At 42.4% G+C, this 24,911-nt stretch overlaps 1 protein-coding gene across 1 annotated transcript in view; it reads right to left on the bottom strand.

Annotated features, from left to right (window-relative positions):
- Positions 1-1,240: 1,240 nt before the first annotated feature.
- Positions 1,241-24,911, bottom strand: part of LOC123985146 — an 87,495-nt gene continuing 63,824 nt past the window's right edge. The window contains exons 19-25 of the mRNA XM_046072547.1: positions 23,182-23,759; positions 22,878-23,036; positions 14,697-14,834; positions 12,899-13,041; positions 7,443-7,613; positions 7,189-7,297; positions 1,241-6,131 (exon numbers count right to left, since the gene is read on the bottom strand). Coding sequence (XP_045928503.1) covers positions 4,287-6,131; positions 7,189-7,297; positions 7,443-7,613; positions 12,899-13,041; positions 14,697-14,834; positions 22,878-23,036; positions 23,182-23,759 — 3,143 coding nt within the window. The 3' untranslated portion in view covers positions 1,241-4,286. The remainder of the gene's footprint in view (positions 6,132-7,188; positions 7,298-7,442; positions 7,614-12,898; positions 13,042-14,696; positions 14,835-22,877; positions 23,037-23,181; positions 23,760-24,911) is intronic.

Genomic DNA, 24,911 nt, shown 5'->3' with positions numbered 1-24,911 from the left:
CCACATGGAGGTTGCTTCTGGGCATCGGGGCGGCCAGCGGCCGCTAATTCATTAGGACTACCGTAGACTTTTCGTTCAGAGGGGGGGCCATAGGGGGGTACAAGGGCTGTGTTACAGGGGCACTGGCCCCTGTTGCCCCCCCAAAACCGCCACAGATTAGCCCCCACAAGTATTCCCTCCAAAACTCTCTTTGTCTCTGCTCCAACTTCCTGCCTCCCTCCCACTCCCACACTCTAAAGGTCAGCTGAGCTCCTCTGGCATTCCAGCTGTGTGTGAAAGTGATGAAAGGATGGGGAGAGAAGGAAAAGTCCGCTTTGAGTAGTATTTGACCTGACACACACCAGCTCTAAATGACAGAGTGTACGAGTTGTCTGCTCAAATCTCGCCTGGTAAAACTGCTGAGCTCATTGCTGCAGACTGCAGCGAGTGGGTGGCTTATATAACAGCAATCCAGAGAGGGAAAACAAAGGCAGGTATACATTCGACAAAAGGTGGAGGTTAAGTGTCTTAGAATTAGATAAAACTGGAGGTCTTTAAAAAGGTCAGACAGGTGCCTCTGGTCTTTAACTACCACTCTTACATACGCCTGGTACTTCTGATATTAACATGACATCAAAGCAGCTGTAATCAATGACTCTGCAGTTCCGTCTTTCAGAGCTTTGTTTCGGCCACAGCTTTGTCGATATTTGAAATCAAGTGTCAAACAAATACACCCGTCCCTTCAGTGCTCCCTCAGAAACTCCGCACCCCCCATATTTCAAATCTCTGAGGTTTCTCCAGCGTTGAAACACCTTCGCCCTTGGCTGGTGATATACTCTTCAGACCTTTTCCTATTTGGCTGTTTCTCAGCCATCTCTCCTTCTTCACAGTGCCTGGAGTATGGCAAGCATTTTTGAGAATTTGTCCTTAAAACTCATGTTTGCTAGCTAGCAGTCTTCTGCTGGATCGTTATTGCCACCAACTGTTCATCAGCCTGAAAAACAAAACAGTGACCCCCCTCGCAAAAATATTGCTCCACAGTGCTACTAGTAGTCAAAAACAGTATTTTTAAACCTCCGTCTTTTTTTCTCCCCCATTTTAGCATCTGACTATTCCGCACACGCATAAAATGCTTGATGAGACTCCAGATTTCCAGAATATGTAATATGTGAAAAAGTTCTCTCTACTCTCGAAAGTGTACTTTTTTTAAAGATGCATTTTAAACCACCAGACCAGAAAACATCAACTCTCACGCTGAACATTTTCCATACACTGAACCTTTTATTAGCTAGGCTCATATTTAAAGTAGAAACCACACTACAATTTTTTTTCCTCTTTACAAAACTTCTTATGTACACTACAGTGCTGACAGTTAAAAATCACAGAAACAAAATAGAAAAAACAAACCAAAACCTTGAGATAAATAAACTCTGTGAAAACAATGCTAGTCTTGTTTTGTTTTCAACTATAATTTTGTCACATTTATACAAAAAATATGTTAAGTTCCTGTCAGGTTTTTGTTGTTTTTGTAACATCTGAAAACCAAAAGCATAAAAAGAGCTGCTTGTAACTGGCATCAAGTGCTTAATTATCACCTCGCTCTCCGCCAAAGCCACAAAGTGAAGGGTTCTGTCTCTGAAATGAAGTCCTGAAGAGAGCTGAAGGTTCACTTTTTATTTTCCAACATTTTCCAGGGCGGTGGTGAGACTAACCCTGAGCCACAAAACTTGACTCATCCCAACTCACGCCTCAGGTATTTGGGGAGTTTTCAGCTGCTTTAGAGACCAATTTAAGGCTTTGCTCTCATTTTCCAGTGAACACTTAAACGGGGACTCCTGAAAAACCCCCTTTAAATAAAAGGACAGAACTGCTTCTCTACGTGGCTCTGGACCATTTAGTGGTTCACAGTTAAGGACAGGCACTGGGGAAACGTTGTGGGCTACATTAGCATTAGTGAGCTGTACTCCAATATTGACAGTAAAATCAATGACAAAAAGAAATCAAGTTTATCCTCAACATCACAAGTTCCACAACTGTGGGACGAGCACTATAACAGAAGAGACTGACTCTTAAATCTGATATTCACCATTTGGAGAAAACATGTACTCTTCATAGTTGTCGCTAAAACAAAAAAAATAATAATTTATTGTACTTTTAAAACACACAAGGTCACTTCAGTCCCTGGTCGATAAATAAAACATTTTAACAGACAGGATGCTCCACACTGGACTTCAGGTAAATAGATAAATAGTGCTTTGGGAATGAGCTCTCAACAGTGTATGTTCTGTCTGCCTTAGAGCACGTGTCCATAAAGAATAAGAAAAATGTTTCATAGAGGAGCCTGAATGATTCACGCAATAGTCTCGGAAGAACTTGAAATTGCCCTGTTGATAATCTGACATAATCTGGGATTCACGGCCCAAAGGAAAGGATTTAAACAGCGGTTGATGTATCTGTGTTTCAAAGTGCTGTAATGAATCACGTTCGGGAAGTCTTGAGCTACTGCACCTGTATGATATTGCTCTGCGTATTCTGTGGTTCTCATCCAGATGTTGTTAGATCTAAAGTTAACTCATGGAGAGCTCTTAATGTAGCTGCATAGGTACTAATATAATGCTGCACATTTAATCATATGTGAATGACCCTGAACTGTTAACCCTAAAAGCCTAATATCCTTAACTATGATTTAGATTTTTTAGGAGACCAATATATTTGTAGATGTGTCCTGAATGGTTTTTGTTTCTTTCCTGAGACTCTGACTCTGTATAACAGCCTTGGCTGGGTCAAATTGTTCCTTGGCTGACCGGCAAAATTAGGAGACCCTGGTACACATCAAGCAGAGTCAGCAAAATTACACTAAAAGCTCTACCACTGGTGTTGAGGGCTACGGGTCCAAGATAGTTCTAACACTTTAAAGGAATAGTTCGACATTTTGGAAAATATGCTTATTCAGTTTATGTCTGTTATATGTGTACCAAAACTATGAAGCCAATTAGCTTAGCTCAGCACATAGACTGGAAACAGAAGGAAACCGGACCAGTAAGTTAATGGGAGTCTCCACTGGCTACGAGCGCAGATGACGAGACTCCTGTGTTTCCTGTCTTCATGCTAATCTAAGCTATGCAAAGCTAAGCAGCTAGCAGCTCCAGCTTTATATTAACCATACAGCCATAAGAGTGGTATCAATCTTCTCATCCAAGTCTTGTCGAGACCACAAATAAAAGCGTTTCCCAAAATGTCAAACTATTCCTTTAAATTGTCACTCTTTGTTTGGTGTGATTCAGTGCAGTGCTACTGTATGCTGTAACTTAGTATGGTGATTTATAACCGACACAGGAGTTTCCTTTTGTTTAGTAGCACTAACAACTGCACTAATATTCTTCTTGGACAATACTGAAACTGATTAGAAATATCATGTAGATACCTGTTCAATACATTTAAGCACTCCTCATGACTGTCGACTTCTTAGTGAACATGATTCAACAGGACATTACTGGCTTTCTATCAATTAAAAAATACTGACTCTTGCTGTCACCGTATCAATAATGGGGAATGCATTTATACTTCTATTCAACATATTATTGCAGAGCATTATTGCTCAAAATACAATATTAAAGTACTGCAATATACTGTATTGATTAAGATGCATACAATACAGTAGAGGAAAAAGTAGCAATATTACGTCAACACAATAGTGTATTGTATAATATCATGATTTGACCCATCATTACTCCAGAAACAGTCTTGGGCACAAAGAATACACTAGGAAAAAAAAGCCACAAAAATGGAAGCATTAGCTGCAAGTTTCACAAAAAGATCATCATAAAAGACCTTTTTTATATAAATATCTGACACAAAGTCTGCTTTTTTTCCTCCTTCCTACCTCTGATGGCTCACAGAGATTCTGATATTTGAGGGTTATGCTCACTTAAAAACAAACAAAAAAAAAAACAGACCCAGACAGCAGTTTTCTCAGACTAGGTAGCTCATTTACACCTTAAGCCTGAATATTATCTTCTTTAAAGTCGAAATTGGAAGAAGAAAAATAAAACTACCAATAAATGCAATCAATTCTCAATATTTTTAACCCGAGCACATCTAAAGCATCAGTACAATCTAAACCTGTCCAGTCATGATGTCTGGGGTAAATAAAGTCCAACTCTGCGTTAAAAACTACGATACGGTGCACAAACCGATACACTCCACTGTTGTCCTCGTTATTTCCTTTTTACATCATTTTACAACAACGCAACCAAAATAAATCCTTGTACATTTACATTTAAAAACCCTGTTATGTACAAAAACTACTATAAAATCTGTTTCTGTTCCTCTTCATGCTTCGGCGGAGGGGAGAAGACAGAAGGGGAAGGCTGAGGGGGCTGAGGGGGCGGAAGAGGCGGAAGAGAAGGAGGAAGTGGAGGTGGCGAGGAGGAAGGAGGAGGAGGCGGGTGCGGGAAAGGCTGCGGGAGCTGAACCTGCGCTGGTGCTGATGTTTGGTATTGCGGTTGTAGGTAGGAGCTGGTCGACTGAGGGAGGAAAGACTGAGGGGGGAGGAAGTGGTGAGAGGGGAAGTGGGGATGCTGAGGGGGGAAGAAGGTTTTGGTGTGCGGGGAGAACTGGTGGTGGTGGGAAAGGTGAGGTGGGAGAGAGTGAGGGCTTGTGAGGGGAGTGTTGGGTTGAGACGGGCAGGTGATTAGGGGAGGCTGGAAGTACGGCTGCGACTGCGTGGTGATGTTTGGCTGATGTGGGGGATGCAGGTGAAGCTGGTTCATGTGAACCGAATGGGGTGGCGCTTTCTGACTGAGGAAAGAGGGGGTGGAGAGTTGATTTGGAGGCAGGATTGGAGGTCTGTGAGAAAGATGGGAGTGCGGCAGGAGAGAGGGGAAAGAGGGGGGGAGCATGTGAGGGAGGTGAGGAGGTGGGAGGTGCTGGGCTGGGTATTGCTGCATGTAAACTCCTTGCCTCCCCGTGTCCTGTGGCGGATGCATCTGCGGATCCGTAGGCGTCCTGGGGTCCGTGCTGCGAGTCCATCTCTCTTGGAGCGTTTGTGTCCGCGAGTCTGTCGGCGTCCGAGCTACTGCGTGCGTCCGTGTGTCTGTGTGTGTTTGCGTGTCCACGCCGGGCGACCCATGTGGCGCCCGAAACTCCGACCGCGCCTGCGCGTCTGGCTTTGGCCGGAGTGAGTCTTTGTCCTTTGGTGGGTCTGACTGCGAGGAGGAAGGCAGCTGGGACGCCGAAGTCAGGGCGGACGGGGGGAGTGAGAAGTCTGCCGCGGGCTTGGTACTGGTCAGGGAAGATTTAGCGGAGGTGGACGCGGAGGAAGATGTGGACAGAACAGGAGATGGAGAAGAAGTAGAGGATGGATTGAGATCAGCAAAAGAAGAGCGCAAAGGAGTAACAGCTGAAGGTGACGAAGAAGAGGAAGATTTGAGGATGGGTGATTTAGGAGCTGAAGAGGAGAAACTTGCACTGGAAGATTTCGTCCTGCTGTCCCAATGATGGTGATGGCCGTGGTGATGAAGGTGCTTTGATGATGCTGTTTTGGGTTTTGTGTCCTGGTGAAGAAGATGAGAGGCAGGAGGGAGAGGTGAAGGTGATTCATTCTTGCAGCGAGGAGGCGCTGGGAGTTCTGCTTTCACCTTTGCGGGAGGTGAAACCTGCTGTTTGGTTTTCCCCCTTTCTTTTACTCTCTCCCTCTCCTCCTCTTTGTCTCTAGCATTGCTCACGTTCGAGTCCAGTGAGGGAGCAGGCTGAGACGAAACAGGTGGATGCTGTTCCTCCTTTTTGACAGCAGGCAACGTCCTGTTTTCTGCCAAATCCACCTCCTCCTCCTCCTTCTTCATCCTCTCCTTCACTTTACCCTTCTTTTCTCTCCTTCCCTCTTCTTCCTCCTCCACTGTTTCCCTCTCCTTCAACTCAACCTGCTCCTCCTCTTCCTTCACCCCCCCCTCCTCCTCCTCCTCCTCTCCATGGTGGTATTGTTTTAAGCGGATGTGCCATGCCAGGCTGCAGACAGATGACACCGTCTTGAACTGGTGGACCACATTGCGCGGGATGAAATAGATGTCGTCGTGGCACAGGCGGATGCGAGCGTAGCGGATGCCCTCACGACGCAGCTGGTTTAGTTTGGCATCATCCACCCACTTCACGCACTGTAAGGAGAGAGGAGGGGAGGAGGGTTTAGGTAGAGGAAACGAAGAGGTGCACTCCAAAATGAAACCTCCATCTTTGGACACCGACATCTGTTTTGAGTGAGGTTTTTACTCTTCTTTCTGACTATTGTTCAGCACAGATTTCAGCACATATTTTAAAAATAGATGAAAAGCGTAAAGAAGAAATAAAATTCCAAATTCTTACAAAAAAGTCGATTTAAGTGTAGCTTTTTTAAACCTTTGAATTATTCTAAAATAACAAAACATGCAATGCAAGAATCATAATTTTGCCAGAGAAGGATAAATATTTCCATGCATCACTGAGCTTATACGTTTATTTATTTGGTGCTAACAACAACTTTGTAAGAGAGATGAAGGCCTTTTTGTAAAAGATGTTTTGTAATCTGAAATGGAAATTCCTTTTGATCTTTTCCAGGACAGGCGGAGCTCTGTGGCAAATTTTGAAGTGTTAGAGTCTCTTTAACTCAACAAAGAAAAGCTTCACATCTTTCAAAAAAAAGAAAAAAAAATGTGATCAAGATGATAAAAAAATTTAAGGAAGTGTCTCTGTGTGTGTGTGTGTGTGTGTGTGTGTGTGTGTGTGTGCTCGCGCACGCCCCTTTATTTCCACATTACCTGCACTGAATATGCATAAAGGTAGAAAAGAGAGGAGAATGTGTGGATAAAAAAAAAAAAATAAATAAAGACAATATTTGGATCCCTGTTATATATATTTATTTATATTATTATATATTTTGGAGAGATGCGATACACATGTAACTTACTGCAGTTTAACTTTGGTCCACCAGGTGGCAGCCAACATCAGGTCATCTTAACTTCACACTTTACCCAGTGTAAAATTGTCAGTGTTTTATTAACACTTAAGAATAACTCTGCGTTTAGTTTGGGACTTCATTAGGATGACTGGGGTGAAACTAATGTGTGAGCAGTGTTATTGTCATGCTGTCTCTATATGTGTGTGTGTGTGTGTGTGTGTGTGTGCGTGTGTGTGCGTGTGTGTGCGTGTGCGTGTGCGTGTGCGTGTGTAAAATAAAACCTGAGACAGCGGAGGTTCGTGTAGGTCCAACTGCAGCCTCTGAACTACATGAGAGAAATCCCCAGCATGGAAACACACAACGTCTTTGGTTACACGAGGAGGCTCCGAGCTGACAGCATACGGAGTGAGGAGAGGACAGAGAGAGAAGGATTACATGATATCTGTTGGTGAGTAAGCTGTGTTACTTCTAGCCATCACCACCTGTACCCAAACAGTCTGACAAACCACGTGTGATCTGTTGCTTCGCCGCCTACCTTTGTCCGGACCCTACAGCCTTCAGCACCCCCACGGCTGCTGTGGTCTGACGTTCGAAGCCCTGGCCGATGTGATCAGCGTGGGCCCGAGTCCGGTCCTCAAACAGCATCTCTCTGGGTTCGCTGGTCCTGGGCAGCGACTGTAGCAGGTTCTTCACTTCGTTGGTGGAGCTATGACAGGGACACAGATGAACATGGCTTTAGAGAAACAGCAGAGTGAGAAGAAGAAGAAAAACACATGTCGGCACAGTCCTACAGAGAGATTTCTCTGCTTCCCTAATGTCTAAATAAACAAGAACATGACTAAAGATGAGTGTGCAGCTCACACCCCAGCTGTGTTTATTCCTTTGTTTCCTGTCTGCTCTGGCAAAAATAAAAGCACCAGACAGGCTTTATCCACCGATACTGTTGCTATGTTGGTTGACATTTATGTAATCCAGATACGACACTATGACATAAGGAGCGGAGAGGACGTCAGAGCGGATGAAAACCTGCATCAGTGTGGATAAAACAATACTTATTGTGTATTCTGATAGTGTTTTCAGTAAATAGTCAGAATTTCTCAAGGCCCAAGTTGAAATATTCACGTCTTTTTTTGTCCAACAACTCCCAAAAAACAAAGATATTCACTTTAACATCATGGAAAACTAAAACAAATCAGCACATTTTTAAGCTGGAACAAGATAATTTTTATCAAAATAATAAAATTCAAAATTAATATCTAACAAACGAATAAACAACCCAAGAACGGCAGTGATGTAGAGGATGAAAACACACATTAGTGTGGACAAAAGCATTTTCACCAATCCTAACTAGATGTTTCTCAGCACACTGTAAAACCACATTTTATCCATATTAGAGCTTTTTCAACCAATTTCGACCAGTATCCTCTTCTTATCAAATTACTTTGTGTTTTAATGTTTGCAGGCGGCAAAAATTCTGTTACAATTTAAATCATAGAAAGTAAAAATGGGGTAAACAGCAGCGCTCGAACACATACACACTTGGCTCCTTTTATGCTTTTAACGCCTCAGCTTCTCTGTGCGTCTGCATGAAGCCACGCTGCCAAACAATAGAAGTACTGCAGTCAGCTCACTACTGGATCAGTGACTCACACCGGAGCTGCAGTCCGATTCAAACCCGAGTATAAACACACGCACAGAGTCTGCAAGAGATTCCTTCGAGAGCAAAATGCAGACACACGCGTGCGTGCGCAAACACACACACAGAACAGCAGTGAGACTACCCGTGCCGAACACTTCATTGTGCATTCAGTCATTCATTCATTCAGAGATAAGAGGGCAGAGGCAGGAGCCGGTGAAAGAGGAAGAAAGAAGCAGAGGAAAATAGTACAGTGAGTAGAGGGAAATGAAAACACACACACAGAGCTCGGTGTGTCTGAGCTGACTGCAGGCTGACAGTAATGAATGTAAAACCAGGAAAGCTGGTAAGTGAAACACTGAAAAGAAGAGAGTGTAAAGGGAGGAGTGCTGAACATGCACTTCTAGAGTGATATTTGAAGTCTACCACCTGCCTCGAGTCTATCACTACCCTGGTCCTGTTCTTCTGGCACCATGTATGTCAGTATGCTGTGCGTTAGTGTGCACTGCAACGAGAATGCTGTGCTTTTGAGCGCAAGTAAAGTAGGAGGGAGGAGGAAAGAGGAGAACGAGAGGAATAGATGAGGGGCAGGAAGAGAGAGGTGTTAATGGAGGGAAACGGGATAAAGGAGGAGAGAGGTGGGGAGCAGAGGGATAAGGCAGAAAAAAGGAGGGAGAAAAGGGAGACCACGATCTCGGACGACAGACTTAAAGCTGCAGTACACACTCCTGAAAAGGTTGTACATGACATTTCACACACTCAGCTGCTGCTCTTGTGACTCGAGCTGCTACTAATGATTATTTGCATTATTGAGCAATCTAACAGCTATTTGCTCTCTTAATTGTTTATTTGTTAGTCGATAAGATGTCCATGACTGTTCCCTACAGCCCAAGTTGACGTCTGAAGATGCCTTCAGACATGTTGTATGACCTTATTAAAAATTCACATCACACTTGTGTGTAAGTTTCATACTGGACTAATAATTGGCTTCCAAACTAGTTGTGGTTTGTGTGATTAAAATGTCCTGCTCGTATGTTCATGTCTTGAACTCGTTTTTAAAAGAACTTCATCATAATTCTGTATAGTGAAGCATCTGGACTGGGGGGATTTAAATGTCTTTTTTTTGTCTAAGAACCCAAAATAGGGCTGTAACCAACGATTATTTCGATTAATTAGTCAATTATTTTCTTGAATAATAGATTAGTTGTAAGCAGGGATGTCACGAGAACAGATACTTCGGTCGATACCAAAATGATGAAAACATGTCGATACTCGTCCAAAAGAAAAAGTTGTGTGTGGAAACGAGGTGAAGGTATTCTGCAGTTGTTACCTACAATAGCTACGTGTCAAAGCCTCGATTTCTCCCAGTTTGGGGCTATTATTGGAGAGCTAATTTAGGCAGACAAACACCAAAGCTAATGATGCAGCTTGCAGCGCTACGAACAGAGTCTGTCCAATGCACCTGTTACTGTAGGAAGTGTTAGGGGCAGTCTTAAAACTGCAATACGATTCCTTTCAATCATCAATGTAAAAATCTCAAACCACTGCCAATATAGATAGTGACCACCCTTAAACATTTCACACCTGTGAGTTTGTAAAGAAAAGTTAAGAAACTTAAGTAATTAATTTAATAATTATCTTTATGCACAGTGCAAGGTTATAATTTCCATAGCTTGCTAAATGCATATATTCAAATCACCTCTCATCTGTCCTGGACATCCTCTCACAACTTTCACAGCTGTGCAGTTGTTTTTTGTAATGTTTAAATTAAAGAGTGTATGTTGAAGTACATGGGATTTATCGTTTTGTTTTTGTTTTTTACTGTGGTATCAAATTGGTTTCGAGAATCGCGGAATTTGACTGGTATCGGTATTGACTACTAAATTTCTGGTATCGTGACATCCTAAGTTGTTCAGTCCATAAAATCCACAACCAACACTGATAACATTCAGTTTACTGCACAGAGGAGTAAAGAAACCAGAAAATATTCACATCCGAGATGCTGAAATCAAAGAATTTGAACGTTTTTACTTTAAAAAAGGACTCAAAGCGATTAATCAATTATCAAAATAGTTACCAATTAATTTAATAGTTGACAACTAATCGATTAATTGTTGCAGCTCTAATCCAAAACCAAAGATTATTCAATTTACAATAATATAAAATACAGAAAAGCAGCAAGTAATCATATTGGAGATGCTGGAACCCAAAGATGTTATTAAATTATTAACTGATTATCAAAATAGCTGCTTTCAACTCTACTTGAGGCTGAGCAGACTTGGGTTTGACATCTTGCTGAGAGCCATGCGGCTCTCGATGAACTCACATTGGCTCTCATTTGTCATGCATTTTGTATCCTAACAGGCTCATCATGTTCTGCGTCAGGCCTCCGTCCTGTTTGCGTCTGGTGCCTGCCAACGTTGCTGTCATTACTATGCAATTACTGTAAATCTCTGGAAGCACGACGGTCTTTTCACTAAAAGCTGAAATATTTTTGGGTTTTTTTACCGTCTGACCACTATAATCAAGCTGAATTCTCAGACTGAGAGTCTCAGTGCTGTCAGGAACGCATAACAGCTTGACCTTTTCCCTGAAACCAACAAGAAAAAGAAGCTGAACGCTGTGAAGAGATGGCTCCCGGTACACAAGCAGCCTTCATTCCTTAAACGCAACATGCGGTCAAACTGTAGACAAGGTCTCGCTGCAAATAACATCACGTCTTCTCGCTTTCCCTGCACTTCACACTAGTTCTGTTTTTATGTGTTATTCTTTCAACACACTTTTGGAGCTCCTGAAAATAAAAGCAGGAAAGACGGGTCAAGAGAAGGAAGTAGATGACAGACCGTTAGGAGAAATCCAGACAGAAAGACAGGGTAGATATTTACTGGTAGAGAGAGGACAAAGACAGAGAAATGAGGCAGTAGCGGGAGGGGTGGAGGAAGGAAGAAGAAGGAAGAGGAAGAGGGGAATGAGAGACTGAGGAAAGATCTGGGAACCAAAAGGGGAAAATTATGAAAAGAGTACACCTTCGTTGGTAGATGTCATTTTCTATCATATCTCGGGGTAGTTTATGATCAAGTGATGGGAAGGGAAAGAAGAGAAGGGAATAGTTAAACCACCCCCCTCTCTCTCTCTCGCCATCCATGTCCCTATAAAAACAGATTATTTCAGCCCCAGCTGTTACACAACTGTTTCTGACAATGTTTCCTCCAAACACTGTCTAGTCATCCCCCCACTAACTGACACGCAATATGTATATGCAACATAACGTGTGTATTTATAGGCTGAATTCAGATGTAGAGACTAATGATAACTTGGATGTACTTTATATATTGCTTCCCCTTGTCAGCAAAGTCTGACTGACTAAAAGCTTTTTTGAATGAATTTAGAGACAAGGGAAAAAGACTTTTATAGACTTTGGTTTATAAAATCTTATAAAATAGTGAAGAATCAATTTGCTAAAGCAAACAGTCCAAACCCCAAATATATTCAGTTAATCATGATATAAAACAGAGAAAAGCCGCAAATCCTCCCAATGTAGAACCTGGAACCAGCGACTGGTTGGTATTTTTGCTTGAAGAATGACTTTACTTGATTAACATATTTTGTTAATTCTAATACACACACACACACACACACACACATATATACATATATACATATATACATATATATATATTATACACACACACCTAAAAAAATATATATAAAATGTCTGTATACAAATACTGATGTGATACCAATCAAGTGAGACAAGAGAGAAATAAATGCTGCATGGATGGAATGTGTGTGGTGTCCAGTGTTTGGCTGGCTGCCATGTGAAGTAGCGTCTGATGTCGACTCTATTAACATACCGATGATCTCATCTGACTGGTGAGCCACACACACACACACACACACACACACACACACACACACACACACACACACACACACCATGCGTGTGTGTGTGTTTGTGTGAGACAGAGCTTATGTGTAAGCAACGACAATGTGATAGAGACAAACAGCGACGGTGTAATTGCCTCATCCGGGCACTGCTCAGCTATAACAAAGCTTCATGCTGCTTTCGTGGCTGCTGCTTCAAATGTGCGAGAGTGTTTTGCTACTGTTTTTCCCCCATAATAGGTCCTCGTGGGCTGTGCGGAGAGTACAAAGGCAAGCTGTCTCGATAAGGCACAAACACAAACACACGCACAGACATGTTGCCAGAACAAACAACATTCATAGAGAACAATATCTGCTAATTCTGTCTATGTGTCATTGCGGTGCTTAAGGAGGATCCAAAATATTGTCTGGCTTCATTCTTATGTGTGTGTCTGTGTGTATTCGTGTGTTCTGTGTACTGCTGGACTCACCGTTTTCTCTTAAAAGGGGACTTTGGTATATCAGCTACAGGTATCATCTGCTCTCCCGGTCTGACCCACATTATAGGACCGTCGTCACTCTCTGTGGGATTCATCAGCCTCAGACTGGAGAACGTTCCCCATGGAAGAGTCCGCTGTAGCCCGGCAGACAAGGAGAGACGAGGGGAGCGTGGGGGGGAGAATCAAAGTTGTGTGTTAGTACTTTCCTCACCAATTCGTCAATGTCTTTCTTTTATTTTATTCCACAGATTCCCAAAAAGAAATCTCATGCGCAGAAATCGACCCCCATGGCAAAACTTGTCACTGGCACCCGAGACGCTTGAGAGGGTGCTGAATCACAGCCAAAGCCCTCGACAGATAGGAAGTGCCAGAGGCTGTGCGTCGCCGTCTTTTGATATTCAGGATACGACGCCACTCCCCCACACTGCATGCAGGAGATTTGAAATGTCAACACAGAATAGCAAACAGAAGAAAAGCTTGTCACTCCTGCGTTTCAGGGACAGCAGTAAACACAGTATTCTGGTGAGCTGTTCCCGCACACAGACATGTCAAAAACCAACTTCCTGAATCAGAGCTGGAAACTGCATCTAATCACTTTGACACTCCACTTAACGCCTCTACTTTGCCAGCCACCACGGAGAATATTAGGTGTGTTGTTGATGTTTGTGTCTCGCAGTCTCTCTCCATCTGTTTAGTTTGTGGCATTTCCAAATAATCTGTGGTGTAAATGCATCAAAATGTTACCGTACATCCAGAATAAACAGAGTATTTATGAGGAACATGTAAATTGTGACTGAAGCCTACGTTATACCTCAGGGAAATGGTGTTGTGTGACACTGTTGTCTGCCAACTGAACACTGTCACATATCATCTTGACTAATCCTCTGACAGAGCGCAATGTTGATGGAACAATCATAAAGAAGCGCGGCTGAGTTTTGTTTCGATTTCTTGAATCAACTATTAGGCCACAATGAAACTGAATGTTTTGCAGTAAGAAGAGATCTATGTTTAACTTTGTTGAGAAAACAGAGAAATACGAAAAGTGGTCAGTACATCCTCCGTCCCACAGAAAAGTATCACTCAGTGCTCACTGCGCTTCAGAGTTAAACTCCCGTCTATTTTTTCACTGCAACTCTGCAGTTACGGAATTATTACTCTAAAAAGTAACAGCAAAACGTTTTTTTCAAACTATTGTGGTTATACTTTGCAATGAATCCACAGTTCACAGAACCATGGTGGGGGGGATCCGTACAGATCTTGGATCAATTATGATCCTTTAAACTACTATTAGATGACCATTAGACGACAGAATGTTTCCCATGCTGAAAAATAGCTCCTTACAAATGCACTATTTACTTCAGTAACATCTGATAAAAACTACAGCGCCCAGCTGTTTAGGACATCATCTAGCTATTTTCAAAAAATGATTCTATACATTTATGATCTGATGAGTTCAGTAGAAACAAATGGACTTAAGGAAAGCAAAAATTATCGAGAGACGGACTAACGTGTGGCCAATTTTGGCCTTTTCACAGGGTTTTTTTTATATAAAAATGTTACCCTTTAGTTTAAGTGCAATTCCCTTATGATTTTGCAGTTGCACATTCAAGTCCAAAACAGAACTGCTAAAGCTTTGAGATACATTTCCTCTGACCTAACAGCAAAGTAACTTGTTATAAACCGTACCTTCCTCATTTATTTCCATTCAAATACAAGAATCTGCTCTGAGCCCATTTTAAGACCTTTGTCACTTTTTAGCCTTACTGCCATTCATTCTGTGCTGACTCACCTTCAGGAAGGGTGAATCCTCCAACATGCTGAGGAATTCTGGGAAATAATCCCCGACCTCCTCGTCCACGGCTCCCACCAGGCTGATCTGTCTCATGGCCCCGGCTCTGTATGTGCCGTTACTGTAGGTTTTCTTCACCTGCAGCAATCACAGGAGAAACACAACATTATGGTGTTATTTTAACACTTAACACTGTGGCAGCTGGGTGAGACTGGTTTCTCGGCTAAGTGTTTTATTCACTTGAAAGAGGTGCAGGTGAATAACAAGATGGCAACCAACATTTCCTTGCACTCTCAGTGTGTAGCTGAGCGTGTTTAACTCCCCCTGCCTCAGCTACTATCACGCTACAGCTCAGACACTGAGAGAAAACCCTGTTCTGTTCCTAAAAAAACACAGGCGAAAACATAACATCATAGAGTTTCTGTGAAATACATGATGCTCGTTGTCCATTCTCTTTACCCAAGAAGTTTACCTTGAATCTTCAGCAGCTTGCAGCTTCAGCAGAGTCATTATGGAGCCTAAATACTCCTGTTGTTTTAAGAGGGGTGGAATGGTAATTGCCCCCTTGTGGTATGTCCTCCTGAATATAATCAAAGGCTCTTAATATTTTCTGTCAGTAGTCTTCTAGGGCAGCTGTTCTCCACCATTTTGGCCGTTTCGTGACCTTGCCGTAGATGAATTGAATAATTTGTAGAGGTGAAATGATAAGGATAAGTAAATTTAAGAATATAAAACTCAACATGATTTGGGATAGCAGAAATGTTTTTTCTTAATCATCTAGCGACCCCCTCAGATTTGTCTTACCATGGCTTGTGTAGGTCAGGATTGGCAGATTGGGAACTACTGTTCTACATGGCCTTGTATGAGACGTACTCTGGTTAATTCTTTCTTTTTAATCTCTTTAATGTCTCTAAGGAGGCATTTGTTGAATCTATTCGATGGTAGTAATGAAGGATAAGGGGATTTACCTGCAAGTGGGTTTTTGAAAAATAATAGGAAGTGTTCCCAACATTCAGTTCAATCGGTTACATTAGGTTGTTAGATACTATATTGTTTGATTGCAGGGAGGGGGGGCATGAAATTAAACACAAGACATGGAAGCTGACAAAACAGACACTGTGTGAGTGTGTGTATTGGGGGTTTCACTTGATGTTTCTGCTCCACCGGTGTGACTCAACTGACTGTTTGCTGCTCTTCACTTGGCTGACAGAGCATGTGTGTGTGTGTGTCTGAGTGTGTATGCCTAACCCGTCTCGCATACCCTTGGCCCTCAACAGTGTCTTTGTGTGTGTGCCTGTGTTCGCAGTACGTGCAACATGTGGCCTGCATGCTGTACTCTTGGCTGATCAGGATGTGTGTGTGTTGGCCAGATCCTTGGCTGCTTGCCCTCTAGTGAGTCACCACTCGACAACAAGGCAGAGAGGCAGAGAGACAGAGAGCAGAGAGAGAGAGAGAGAGAGAGAGACACACAGGCGCTGCAAGCTGAAAAACAAATTTGGGAGAAAAATGGAGGGGAGGATGGAAACAGCTCAAAGGGGAGTGAGGAGGAGAGAGGGTGAGCAGGTGATAATGAAGGTCATTCTTTTGGAAGGTAAAAGAGAGTAAGGACAGGGAAGATAAGGGGTGGAGGAGAGAAGGGGACAATAGAGGAGGAGACGCCAGATATGATTAAGAAAAAGGAAAATACACAAAAAGGAGAGAGGGAGTGTGACAAGGAAGGAAGAAGAGAGATGAGGACAGGTTCGAGAGGATGGGAGGAGGGAGGCGGAGAAGAGGGGATGTAGGTAGAAACAATGAACTGGAAAAAGACAGTTGGGGAAGTCGCTCGGCAGCTCCCAGGTGCGTCTTTGAGCAAGGCACTAGATCCCCAAATAGCTGCCCAGAGGCCAATCGTGCAAGAATACAGATCACAACGGCTCTAGTGTGTGTGTGTGTGTGTGTGTGTGTGTGTGTGTGTGTGTGTGTGTGTGTGTGTGTGTGTGTGTGTGTGTGTGTGTGTGTGTGTGTGTGTGTGTGCGTGTCTGTCCGCTTTTAATAGGGAAACACTGTTTGTCCAGTAGCGTGGCTATTTATACAAGCTGGATAATGAGGAGAGATTGGCCATGAAACCTGGATTATGTGGGGCATCAACGACAGCAAAAGGTTGAGATCAAAATAACAACTCATGACAGTGGTTACAGGATGAAGTGACACAGATAATTATAGGTCTTCATAATCAGCTTTAGTTACTCTTAATGTTTGGCAAACATTACAATATTTCAACCTTGAAATATTTATAATCTTGATATGGATCCCTTAGGTTATTTCCACTACTTGCCTGTAATTTCTGTACTGGAATTTCTTGTTACTTATACATATAAGATGTAAACACTGATACTCGTGTAATTATGCTTATTAATAGGTGGTAGGGCTGCAACTGATGCTTATTTTCATTGCCAATGAATCTATTGTTTATTTTTTATGATTAATGGATGAACTGTTTAGTCTATAAAATTTCACAAAAAATTGTTAAGTCGCATTTTCCCAGAGCCCAAAGTGACATCTATAGCTTGTTTTGTTTAAACGACTAAATCCAAAAGATGTTTACAGTGATATAAAACAGAGAAAGGCAACAAATTCACACATTTCAGAAGCTGGAACTGGGCAAATGTTCGGCATTTTTGTTTATTAAAAATTACAAAAGACTGATAGATTATCAAAATTGACTGTGCCGTTATTAGCAGTGGCTGAAGAGACCAGTCGGCGCTGCAGGTAAGCTACAGCACACAGAGATGCTGTCTTACCAGTAGTAGTGTGTAGTGAATAAGCTCCGGAAACACTGTGCAAATTGGTCTAATTACACGCATCAAATAACTGCCTATTGGCGTTTATTTAAATCGACGTTAAATTAACAAAATAACTTGTGTTTATCGTGCATGGATGGGCCTAGCCACGTGGTTGTGTTTGCTTGTTCACTTCATTTGACTGCCTCCGCGCCCCGACGCCGTGTGTGATATCCTCATAAGATGATGATGATGTCTAAAAGCTTGAAATACTCCGCACGCACGCAAACACATCACAACTTTAAATAGTCTGACTGAGTCAGTGACCTAGATACTAGAGAGAGAAGTGTTTGTGAGCACACACGGATTCAAATGCCTTCATGCTTAAAAGCATTTGTGAGCCTTCCACAATGTTTCTCAGGCAGTGTGTGTGTGTGTTTGAGAGTGTGTGCACTCATCCTACTGCATACTTGAATTGTGTGTGCTTACGAGCGTCTCTTTTCCCTGCTAGTGTGTGTTTACACAATGCATAATTTAACAGCAGAATAACCCCCACGTTGTCAACAAAGCACTAGCACAGGAGGAGTATTCAAAAACACTACCTCTGCCTCAAATAAATGGAGAAATTCTACAGTCTGTGATTCACTCGTGCCCCCCCCACACAGCCTATAATAAGTGAAGGCAAACAGAAGGAAACAGGAAATGTGACAGACTTCCTCTGAGTGGTCTTGTTCAAGATGCTCCAGTCCTTCCTCACCGCCGTGTACGTGCCTGTAAACACACTCGATGGGCAAACGTGTGACTACAAATGACCAACATCATATTTACAGTACTTGCTTGTCTCGCTGCTAAACTTGAAAATGAGCTTCATTTAAAAAGGGAAATACCGCTACACAAAAACACAAGACAATAAATAAATACTAAGTAGGGGTGTGGGGAAAAAAAATCAATACAGCATAGTATCGTGATATTTTCCATGGCAATACTGTATCGATACACGGACGCCAGGTATCGATCTTTTGTTATATAAATCGCACATGAGAATTTAACTTTTTGGTACTAAAATAATATCTTTTATAATATCTCTTATAAAATAAAATCTCTTGCTTTTTCAGTATACTAGAAAGCTCCACAGGACCATATAGTGGACTGAAAAAGTGATACGAACAAACAGATCTTTTTAGATTAACAGATGTTGACAAAGACCTAATTTGAAGTTGGAAAAAAATTGCAATATATCTCAATATATTTAACATTGCAATAAAATCGAATCGCAGCATAAGTATTGTGATAATATATTGTGGGGCCTCTGGTCATTCCCACCCCTACTAACAAGTGGAACAATCTGGACACAATTTATTTTTTTTTTTTTTTTAAAAAAGGACAAACATTTTTTCTACACCATTGGAACATTATCTAAATTGCCTGCTTCTCATTTTGTATTCAAGGTCCGCAAATTCACAAGATTAATTTTCATATATAATTATCCTCCCTGTCATCGCTCCCCTGCTGTCACTTTCTTCAGCTAACAGATTATCTCACTCCCTCTTGCTGTTTTACTCAGTTCTATTTTTCTCTCTCTCGCCTCCCATCAGCCTCTCCTTCTCCTCCTCCTGACTCTCTCCCTCATAACACTCCAGTCCCTGGTGCGAATTAGATCAAGCCTCTCTCTTTTCCCTCTCTGGTTCAGCCGCTGTAACCACTTGTTAATTCTCTAACGAGTTTCCATCCCCTTGACGACACCTCCTTCACTCTCTCTGGCTCAAGTTCATGTCGTGACATCATCACGCTACTCTACCCGACCTCTCCCTGACCTCTGTTAGTCTGTCTGCTTCTCTTCTAGTCAGTCTCTACGGGTACTAAGTCTATTAGTCCATTGCTGTGTCTGCGTCACAACAGAGCTTCTGACTGGTGCCTCAGACACAAAAGTCGTCTTACATAATCTCTCCCTCAGCTTACCCACAATCACAGACATGTGAGAGGACAAACACACTTTGAATTCATATAACGTAATGGTTGCTTTCCACCTTCATTTAAATCCAGTTTAACACTAGGACTGTGTCAAAGCTAAAGCATGGTTTAAACGCTTCAGCGCAAGACTGATGCAACAATGAAAGCCTGGGCTTGTTTTGCAAACACTGACTGTGGTGGAGAGACGGTTTGGAGGACGAGTGCTACAGCGCTGCCTCCAGGTTAAAGAATGTGTAAGTGTAGGAGCAGGACGACTGCAGTGGTGGAGGCTGGAGTCAGAGAAGCTGAAGTTGGCTGTGATGATGTTTTAACCCCAAACTGCCAACTGATGTAAACGAAACATGTGTTTTTATCAAATGGAGAGCACAGATTCAAAAGGGATTTTCCCCAGACAGAAAGCTAGTAATGGTGCTAGCTCTAGCCTTGCTTTGATCTTATGATGTAAATGTCACCATGCTTTATAAAATTAGCATGCTAGCAGGAAAACGGCAAGTAGATTTTGTTAATTCTTCCATTTGTTTATTTGGGGCTTAACCTTTATGTATTTACATCTATAGATATTTACTCAAAAGAATCTAATTATTCCTTCATGAGTACTCCAGCTAAGCAACAATTTATACTGAAAGAAAATATGTTCTACATTTTCACCAGGTGTTGTTGTCCTAATTAATTTGTTTTATGCAAGAATGCACTAAATGAATAAACGCTATTCAAGGTTTTAAAGCTTTCTTATTTGGCTGCAGGTGAACTGATATAAGATAAATATTGTTTTCTAACTTTCCCTCTTTGTCTTTGCATTCCTAGGAAATACATTTTGTTTTTGGCTTAACAGAATAACATTCTGTTGATAAAACATTTCTAATAAATTAACCAGTGAACTGCTTGATGCAATAACTTTTCAAATTTGTCTGACCATATACATTTTTCCAGTCAGGCCCCTAAACATGCTAGCTGTTAGCTAGTTGACATGTGGGGCACTGTTGTGAATGCTCTTATAAAGCTATGCGAGTTTACACATGAGCACAATGTGAGCGCAGATTAATATAGCATTAAAAAGCAGAAGTCTGTTTTTTTAAAAATTTGTGTTAATCTGATGTTGTAACTACATTATTACACTCAATGACTAAACAGTAAAGACCAAATTACCTCACCGTGGAAGCACACCATGTATTGACTGTCGAGCTGTACTTGCCCTGAGAAAATGGAGTGCTGTAATCTTCTATAATCCTTAGCACCACTGAAAATGCCTTCAGTCAGGTACTGAATACAAAATACTCACAGACGGCCTGAGCAGCAGCAAAGCAGCTTTGATGCCTGCAGTCATATTCTAACATCACTTTGCGCACGTGGCTCTTTTTTTTAATTTAATTAAAATATATGTTGTTAGATAAACGTGGAAGTGTGTGTGTCTCACATTCCATAAAACAAATGTTTTTTTAAGACTAAAAATGAACTGATCTATACGGGAGAATAAACACAAGTCAAAGTCAAACAGTTAAAAAAATACTTTCCTTCTTTTCCCTCACACACACACACACACACACACACACAGCTGTCCAGTAATTTGCTGTAGTGAAACAGTGAACCAAACAACAGAGCAGAAACATAAAGGATGGATGAAAGAGAGAGCAGCAGACTAACACAGAGGGAGGGACACACAAAGTAGAGAAAAATGTTTGAGAGAAATCATTCATCTGTGTGTGTGTGCACCTGTGGTGTATATATCAGTGTGCATGCTCACATCTGTGTGTGTAGACTGTACGTCTACTTCCCAAGGTCACTGCTGAGAGCTTGGAGGGAGGTGGGAAAATTAACAAGACCAGTGGACAATGACGTTAGCCCTGCAAGGAACGCTGCTCTTAAAGGGACAGCTCGGGATGCCGGTTTGCAGGGAAAACTCAATGTAGATGACGGCTTAATTAATTGGTTATTTGGATTTTATTTATTCAGAAACATGCAGAGATCAAGAATTTGTTTGTTGAAGCAGAACTGCCCAGAACTGAAACAAACACACAGAACAACATTATGAATATTTCATTCTAGGGGGGGGGGGCAGAAAGAAATAGCCAGAAGGAGAGCGATAGAGAGCATAAACTGCTCTACCCCCGTAGTACCGCACACACACAGACAGTGTGGTCACTGGTGCTGCCTTCACTCACATTGAAAAAGAACAGGCAGTATCTCTATACAAAGCCACTCAGGAGGTTTGAGGCAACAAAAGGCTTTTCATTACTGAACTACAGACATGGGACAACTCTAAATGAAGAGGTCTCGCTGTGTGGCTGTGTGCTCAGAGGACATAATCCAACAACACACACTCACACAAATCTTGTTTTTCCAGTTGCCTTCAAAAGGTTGTATAGTATAGTGAGGAGTAGGTGAGAGGCAGCTAACTACAGCGGCTCCCAGACTTGTGCTTTTGAAAAGAAAAGAGAAACACCTTTTCGAGCCTTCCTGACAGCAGTCATCTCTCACAGTCTATAGTTTCACTTCTTGCTTTCTCATCCTCTCAATTTGCTTGCTTTTGTGTCACTTTCCTATTCTTATATCAACCTCTTCCTCTCATCTTTTCATCATCTTTCACCTTTGGCTGTCACCCCTTGTATCTCTGCTGACTTTCCTCTTCTCTCTCTACGTATGCTGTCCTCTTGCTTTCCATTTCCTTTTCCTGCCCTCCCTTGAACTTTGCTTTGTAAGATTAAGTAGCACTGAAGTGAGAGCAGCCCCCACCTGTGCACTGCACACAACTCTGCTGTCGTCGTTAATGTCATCATTTAGTCCGAGAAGTCAGACATCGGTATAAATGCCAAAGGAGCTGTTTAACTCCGGACAGGTGGGGGCAGATGTTTCAACCAGATGGTTAAATCCTCAACAATACAACTTCTTCATTCACACATAATCGAACCTGAATGCACACTAACCCATGGAGACAAAAAAGGTCCCCACCTAGAGACAGCTTTTTGAGAGATGTGGTTGTAAGATTCAGGTTATAATTAGGTTAGGGTTAGGTATGTAGTTGTGATGGTTAAGGTTAGGGCAAGGGGTTAAGGAATGCATCATGTCAGTGAGATGTCCCCAAATGTGATGGAGGCAAAAACGTTGCAGTTGTAACTTCATGGTGCAATCATCTTTTCTGGTTGCACTTCACCTACAGTGCATGCCTGATACTCACCCAAATAGATTTTACACAGTGGACAGAAAGTAAGAGGCTTGGAAGCACTTGGCCCTCGCTATTTTGGACTTCAGACTTTTTTATTTTTACTCTTCATGTCTGAAAGCTCACCATCTGCTCCAGCAGAACAATCAAACAACAACAAAAAAACCGTGTCAATCAGTTTTTCAGATGATTGTTATGTCTGTTCAGTTGCAGCGTTGTGTGCCATAATGAGTCCTGCCTACCCCATATTGTGTGTGTGTGTGTGTGTGTGTGTGTGTGTGTCTGACTAACCTGAGAGTAGAAATTTGACATAGTGGTGGTTTCTATGTCCTTCTTTCCCAGTATTTCCATTTTGACTGGAGCTGATGGGAACTTATTTGAGAAGTAGTCCAAGAAGTCAGGCAGGTAGCTCGCTTCTCCGTGGACAATTCCCATGACGTAATGAGCTGCCTGGAAGGACAGGAATAAAATGGGTGGGGGAAATCACATTATACATCAGGAGTACCGACAAAAGTGCTCAATTAATTTTCAGCACGTGCATCGTTCTGCACTGAACTCAACATCCATGGATCAATCTGATCAATCCATGCCGTACCTGGGATGAGTCCTCGCTGAAAGACAAGGTGACGAACTCCTGGGCGAATCTCTGCCTCTGGCCCATGGAGAGAGAGGACAGCTGGGACGTGTAGGCGTGAGCCACCAAGGCCCCTCCGTTAGGCTGGTTCTCTATGTGGATGTACGGGGCAAACTCCAGGCCCGCCATGCCAGGATAGGTGCACTGCGGCTGGTGTTTGGCCGGGGAAGGTTGAGAGGCCTTGATGGAGGACGTCGGAGAGTTGAGGAGAGAGGAGTTAAAGACAGATTTGGAGGCAAGGGGAGGGGACGAAGGCAAGACATGTGCAGTTTTGTTGTTAGGTGGAGGATAAACGGGTAGAGGGGACTTGAATGGAGACAGGGAGGAGTTGTGTGTGGGATTGGAGGATGGAGAAGAGGAGGTGGGGGGTGGAGAGGAAGGAGGGAGGAGAAGAAGGCCAGCACAAATGGTTTGGCAGGAGCGGTGGTACATCTTCACTCGTTTGTGTTTCTCCCCCTCTTTGTGTTTCTTCTTCTTTTTCTTCTTCACTTTTTTGATTTGCAGCTCCTCTGAGTTGATCTTGGCCTTCTCTTTTTCATCTGGACAGAGTGGCGCGCAGAGAGAGAGAGAGAGAGAGAGAGAGAGAGAGAGAGAGAGAGAGAGAGAGAGAGAGAGAGAGAGAGAGAGAGAGAGAGAGAGAGAGAGAGAGACCTTATTATTTAAAGGAAAGAGGCTTTTTACAGGAGAGGACATTTTTAAAAGATCAACACAGAAATATGAAACAAAAATCGTTATTTTGAAAAGGCTTAAAGGGAAGTAGGGAGACACATCAGTCATGCAAGCTTAAAAAGAAAAGTGTACCGTCATGTGTGATGGATCACCAAACCAATCCTCAGCCCTTTTTATTCCCCTGCTGTAAGAAGACACTTTTCAATGTACTTTACAGGGAATCAGCTGCTTTTGCAATGACAACTGCTCAGAAAAAGGCCTCCAGTAAAATTAGGTGCAAGAGAAAATCTGTAAATGCAGAGCTGATTATGCACCAGAGTCTGTCAAAGGTATTTTAAAAAAAAAAAACAAAAACAAAAAAAAACAAATACCCGACTTTTGTTGCATTAGTTATCTTTTTTAATTATCAACACACACTGATACCTGATAAATTCCCTCATTAAGAAACTACTCAACAGGAAATAATGAGTCCTAACTATTTTAAGTAAATGTAGACAGATAACTCATAGCTTTTCCCAGATGGTGTGCATCTCCGCGGGTGCATGCATAAAATAAATTGAAGACATGGAATCCCTCGAGAAAAACCGATACGACTAATCCAGGAAACAAGCTTTCGAGTGGCATATATGTACAGAGAGATTACCGCAAATGCATGTCTCTTGAATGCTTGAGGCGGGACAAAGTGGGACATGCTAATGTATGCACTGTGTTACTGTATGTTTCGTGTCTGAGTGTGAATGTGTGAGAGCTGTTCCCATGTGTTTGCAAACGTGTTGCTGGCTGTTTCATTCGTGCCCAGTGGTTGCGTAAGTAAGTGGACACGTATATATTTACTGTAAGTGTGTGCACACGTGAGTCACTTTGATAGAGGTGCTGCTGCCTCAGCATGATTCAAATATCAGCTATCATCTCATTCATACACAAACACCTTCAGTCTAGTTTGTACCCTGCACACGTTCAACGGCAGATAAGGGAGGCATGAGAGACAGAATGAAAAACAGCGGGGGGGGGGGGGGGGAGAG

The sequence above is a fragment of the Micropterus dolomieu genome, linkage group LG16 (genome assembly GCF_021292245.1).
Source record: "Micropterus dolomieu isolate WLL.071019.BEF.003 ecotype Adirondacks linkage group LG16, ASM2129224v1, whole genome shotgun sequence".
In the NCBI taxonomy this organism is placed as follows: Eukaryota; Metazoa; Chordata; class Actinopteri; order Centrarchiformes; family Centrarchidae; genus Micropterus; species Micropterus dolomieu.
This window is presented reverse-complemented; position numbering and strand designations above follow the sequence as displayed.